Source organism: Otolemur garnettii, unplaced genomic scaffold, assembly GCF_000181295.1.
Source record: "Otolemur garnettii isolate 467f Iridium unplaced genomic scaffold, OtoGar3 scaffold00128, whole genome shotgun sequence".
Lineage (NCBI taxonomy): Eukaryota > Metazoa > Chordata > Mammalia > Primates > Galagidae > Otolemur > Otolemur garnettii.
In genome coordinates, this window is record NW_003852523.1 from 2,414,790 (window position 1) to 2,419,843 (window position 5,054).

At 54.1% G+C, this 5,054-nt stretch overlaps 1 protein-coding gene across 1 annotated transcript in view; it reads left to right on the plus strand.

Moving 5' to 3' along the window:
• PDE9A (phosphodiesterase 9A) overlaps nt 1-5,054 on the plus strand; it is a 34,420-nt gene that overhangs the window by 9,133 nt on the left and 20,233 nt on the right. Inside the window, exon 4 of the mRNA XM_023518107.1 lies at nt 453-537. Coding sequence (XP_023373875.1) covers nt 453-537 — 85 coding nt within the window. The remainder of the gene's footprint in view (nt 1-452; nt 538-5,054) is intronic.

The following is a 5,054-nucleotide window of genomic DNA, read 5'->3' on the forward strand; positions in this document are numbered from 1 at the left end:
TTTTGAGTCAGTGGTTTCTCCTGGTTAACTGCTCTAGGGGGACCTTAAAATGGAAAGCTTTTATCTTAATGAGATCTTAATCCTTGCTGAGAAAGCTGTGCCTCACTGCATTTTAATGCACTGGGGCCAAATTTCCACCCTTTCCTTTTCTTTCCTGAATAAAAGACTTGTTTGTCCTCAGCTGGTGCTTAGGGGTCTGGAAGTGGGTGCCAGAGGCGAGATTGGGGGAGTGAGAGTGGGGAGGGGCCTCTGTAAACCACACAGACGGATGCAGTGGTTCTCATGTGGCCACAGGACACACCTGGGGCAGCAGGGTCAGGAAGGGCTGAGCTGGGAAGGGAGAAGGGGGCAGGAGGGAACCACCCAGAGATTGGGGGTCCCTAGCTGCCAGCTGGTGAGTCCCTCCGTGTTTACCCCTGGTAACCCTCCTGACATCTCTCTTTCGTCCCCAGTGGAAGGACTAAAAGTGGTGGAGATCGAGAAATGCAAGAGTGACATTAGGAAGATGAGGGAGGAGCTGGCAGCCCGGAGCAGCAGGTAAGGCCTGCGCAGGGGGAAGGGGAGCCCACAGGTACTGGGCCTGTTGGCCACTGCGCTTAAAGTCTGGAGGCCCCTCCGCCTGGGACCTGCATTTTAGTGAAGCAGCTTCTCACAGAGGAAGAGCGTCCACGGCTCAGGGCAGCCAGGACGCACCAACACACAAAGGGGAGCCATCCTCCTGCAGATCCGAGGGGCCGTGGTACTTACACCAGCCTCAGAGAAGCGGACAACAAATGTTAAAGAAAGAGCAATAAGAGGATAAAGACACCTGGGGGTGGGCCTCCTGGTGCACAAGGCCCCTGCTCCCTGTGTGGCACCCCCTGAGCCGTCGGGGCGCAATCCTGTGAGGGCTCCCGCCATGTGGACACAGAACTCACACGTCCTTTGGACACAGCTCCCTTTCTTCCTGGGGCCGCTAAGCCACAATTGATGAGAAAAATGGCCCTGGGCTTTGTTACACCTCCTCAAAAGTCCAACAGGACCCTTTACTGAAAACACGGTCGTGAGAAATGTATCTGAACCACAGTCAAATTGGGGGTGGAAACACATGGTGATGACAAGGACGAGGACAGCGGCAACGATGACGGACACAGCACGCACACTGACCGCACACAGGGCCAGCTCGCACCTCCTGACGTGTCTTCACACCACCGCACCCTGAGCAAGGCCACAGGGCTGTGACGTGGCCCCTACCCCAGAACACCAAGCTTCTGTAAGCGCTGCGGAACTCACAGCCAGGTATCGGCGGGGTTTAATGGGACTCATGTACTAACGAGGCCGCCGCCGGGAGGAAGGCCTAGCAGAGCCCCCCAGCCTGTGCCGGGGCCTGCGCCATGTTATGCATGCTTCCTTGTGGGTTCAGTTGGAGTTAGAGAATTCTTATCCTGTTTGATTTGGGGGAAGTCATGACCAAGGAGTTTGTGACCATGGAAAATTGTGAGTGAGCCATTAATCTTTGTCATTCCCTCAGGGGGCAGGGGGCTCTTTAAGGAATAAGAGCCACAGTCCCTCTTCAGTGACCTCAGGAATGAGCTGTGGAGCTGCACAAGGCAGCCATGCAGCGGGGCCACCTCGCAGGGACAAGCCACAGCACCCCCAGATACAGCATCACCCTCGGCCTTGGGTTCTACACAGCCAGGCTCAGCTGTCTGGCTGTCCCTATGCCCAGCTGCCACATTCTAGACCATCCTGCCTCAGACTACCATGGCTGGGTACTACTGTGCTTAGGGGAGGCCAGGGTGGTGCCACCCAGCATGGCTCCCCTCAGCCAAGAGCCAGGCAAGAGCAGGTTGCCTGGGGTGGGGACTATGGGCACAGAGGGCCAGCATCAGTGGGCTCTTGACTGAGCCCGAAACTAGACCCCCTGAGCAATGGTCTCCGGGCACCTGCTGGTCGTCTGTACAGTGAGCAGGAGAAGCCACCACCCAGAGGATGTGTCTCAAGCTGCACCCTGCTGCCCAGGGCTCCCTCCCGCCTCTCTGGGCAGCTCCTCACCCCCAGCCTGTGTGCCTAGCACTTATGGGGACTGTATTCAGAAAGAACACAGCTGATGGCGTCTGCTGCACTTACAGCAGGCTGATTGGTCTGAGGAACCCTCATCAACTCTCCTGGAACCCTCTGGAAGCTAATAGTGCTTTCCCAGGGTGGATGTAACAAAGTACCATGGACCAGGGGGCTGAGAACAGTAAAAATTTATTCCCCTCGTTCTAGAGGCTCAAGGTCCCAGATCAGGGTGTGGGTAGGGCTCTGCCACCTCTGACCCTCCAGGGAGGGTCCTTCTGAGTTGCCCTTTAGCTTGTGGTGACGGCTGGCAACAGTGCTTCAGGCCTTCCTCTTCACTCAGCGGCTTCCTGGGTATCTGTCTCTGAGTCTACATTCCCCGCTGAATAAGGACGCGAGTCACACTGGAGTAAGGAGGCCACCTTGACCGCACCTCGATCCATCACATCTGCAACTGCTCTATCCACATAAGGTCATGTTCACGGCACCCGGGTTAGAACTGCCACATCAGACTTTCAGGAGAACATAACTGAATATAATTCAGCTGTGACACACAGGGAGGGAGCCACCCGCCAGGCACATCCAGGGCGAACTTAGGCTCGGGGTGCATGGCTGCTCTCGGTATTTTCACCCACGCTTCCCCCAGAAGTACGTTTTTAGAGCTCTCAGCGCCCGTGAGAAGAGAAGGAGACTTCCCAGTCCCCGTCAGGCTTCCAGGGGCGACATTCTCAGCAGACAGCTCTGGCAGCAACCCGAGAGACAGATAAACAGAACTCTTCAGTCGAAGCGGAAGGGGATAAACGCAGGCCTTGCCTCCAGTGCTGTGGTCTGATCAATGCAACGTCACCCACCCAGGCCTCCTTCCCGCCCCACAAAACACCCTTCCCTTTCCTTAAACAGGAAGAAACTCAGAATGGAGACGACAAGCTCTGTGTATCGCCCTTCTGTCTTGGTGGGTGGTGGGGTTCTGTTCTAATCATGGGTGAGTGCCTTGTCGTGATCTGAAGCCCCTGGGACTAGGCTTGTTAAAATGTGACTTCATCTGCACTGTGGGGAGGAAAGTCATACCCCCGAGATGTCAGCCTAGCAACGGGCTTCAGTGGGGTCCAGCCCAGCCCTATGCCACATAGCTAATGTGAGCCTGAAACACAGCCTGCCTTGGCCCACACAGGGGCACACCCTGCACTGGGCCTCGGAGCCCAGGTTCTGGAGGGACCAGCACCCACCAGCACCACATGCTTGAGCCAGCAACACCCCAGGCAGGCGGCCCTATCCTGAGCAGAGAGGCCCAGCTGCTGGCCCATGGTTAGGGCAGGGCAGGACTCAGAGTGTCGGAGGTACCCTGTCTCACAGGCTGGCAGGGCTGCAAGAACATGGGGTGGCAAATAAGAGCCCCAGAGCTCTGGAATCTCTGCTTTCATCCACACAAACCGCCTTGACCACTGGACTGAGCTCCCAGAGAGGGGAGGAGGGGACCCCAGAAAGTGAAAGCTAAAATAAGCTCCACACAGAACGACAACACAGGCTCCGTGCCAGCTGCTCTGTGGGCTGAGGATGCTTGTTCCCGTGGCAACAGGGCGCAAGACAGGGGCTGCAGGCCAGGAGGGTCAGCAGGCCCCCGCACACCTGTCTCTGCTCCCAGCTCTGGGATTTGCCGGGAAACCGCTAGATTCCAGCAGTCAACCCTCCTTGCTGGGTGAAGACTCCCACAGCCCTCCAAGGGAGGCAGAGGGCAGAGGCAACATGTGTGGCGGGTGTTTACACAGGAGAGGCTGGAGGCAGAGGAGAGATAATCATCACAGCCTCGGTTCTGTTTCCTTAGCTGCACGATGTCCGTCACTGCTGAGAAATGTTTAAATGGGGTTTGTCGTTTACAGGAGGACAATGGAAATTGTCTGATTGGTGCATTTTATTGGCTGACTTTGTTGTTATTTTGCCAAATCTGAGTTAGAATTCTCCTCTACCCTTCAAACTGTTGTAGCACTCTGGAGTCCCGGGAGGGACAGCAAAGGGCTTTCTTTGTGTAGTAGTTTCACGAGGGAAGGGAGAGCAGCAGGCCAAGAAAACAATGCTGAAGCCTCTTTTTTTGAAAAGGAGACAGATTTATTATTCTAAGTTGGAAAATAGTGTAGGCTTCTTGTAAAACTTCCAGACTGTACTGCTAGGGGTGAGGAGGTGGTCAGCGATGGCCACAATTTAAGTCTGGACACAATCCTGCAGATGTTTTTCTGGATATAGATTAACTAATTTTGAAAAACAACTAAAAAATGCTGTTTTATAATCTTTTTTTCACTGACAATGCAGTGAACGATAAATAGATTGAATTGGAACCAGCATGCATTCATAGACTTTTCTAGAAGGCCACAATCAACCACTCTTTTTTAATCCACCCAACAGATTCTTTCTCCCTCGTAGCAAGGTGGGGGAGGGGTTGGCATTCTCTTTCAGAACACACTGCACATAGCATTTTTGCTTCTCCTATTTCCCTGAAATCCTCTCACTTCAGATAATACCCATAATTACCTTCATGATGGCACAATAATCCACCACACTGACACATCACGGCGGGGGGGGTGTAAATTGCTTCCCATGTAGGGACCCTCAGATGGCTTCCGGTTCAGTTTGGTGTTTGGAACAACAAACGATGCTGTGATGATGGTCTCTGCGCATGGAGCTGTTTGCTTGTGCTCAGTTCTTTACTTAAGATGAATTCCCAGAGTAGACGTGTCGGCTTACAGGATGTGAATTTCTTTGCCATTCTTACTCTGCGGTATTAAATTGCTCTCCCAGATGTGACTTTATTTACAAATTGCACAAGTTTTTGCTGCATTTGGCTGACTGAAGTGCTTGCACGAGCCTGGGGAAGACCAAATAAGCAGAGTGTGACCCCTCCGTCATGCTGAATGGCGTGGGTTGCGGGGTGTGACCCCTCCGTCATGCTGAATGGCGTGGGTTGCAGGGTGTGACCCCTCCACCATGCTGAATGGCGTGGGTTGCAGGGTGTGACCCCTCCA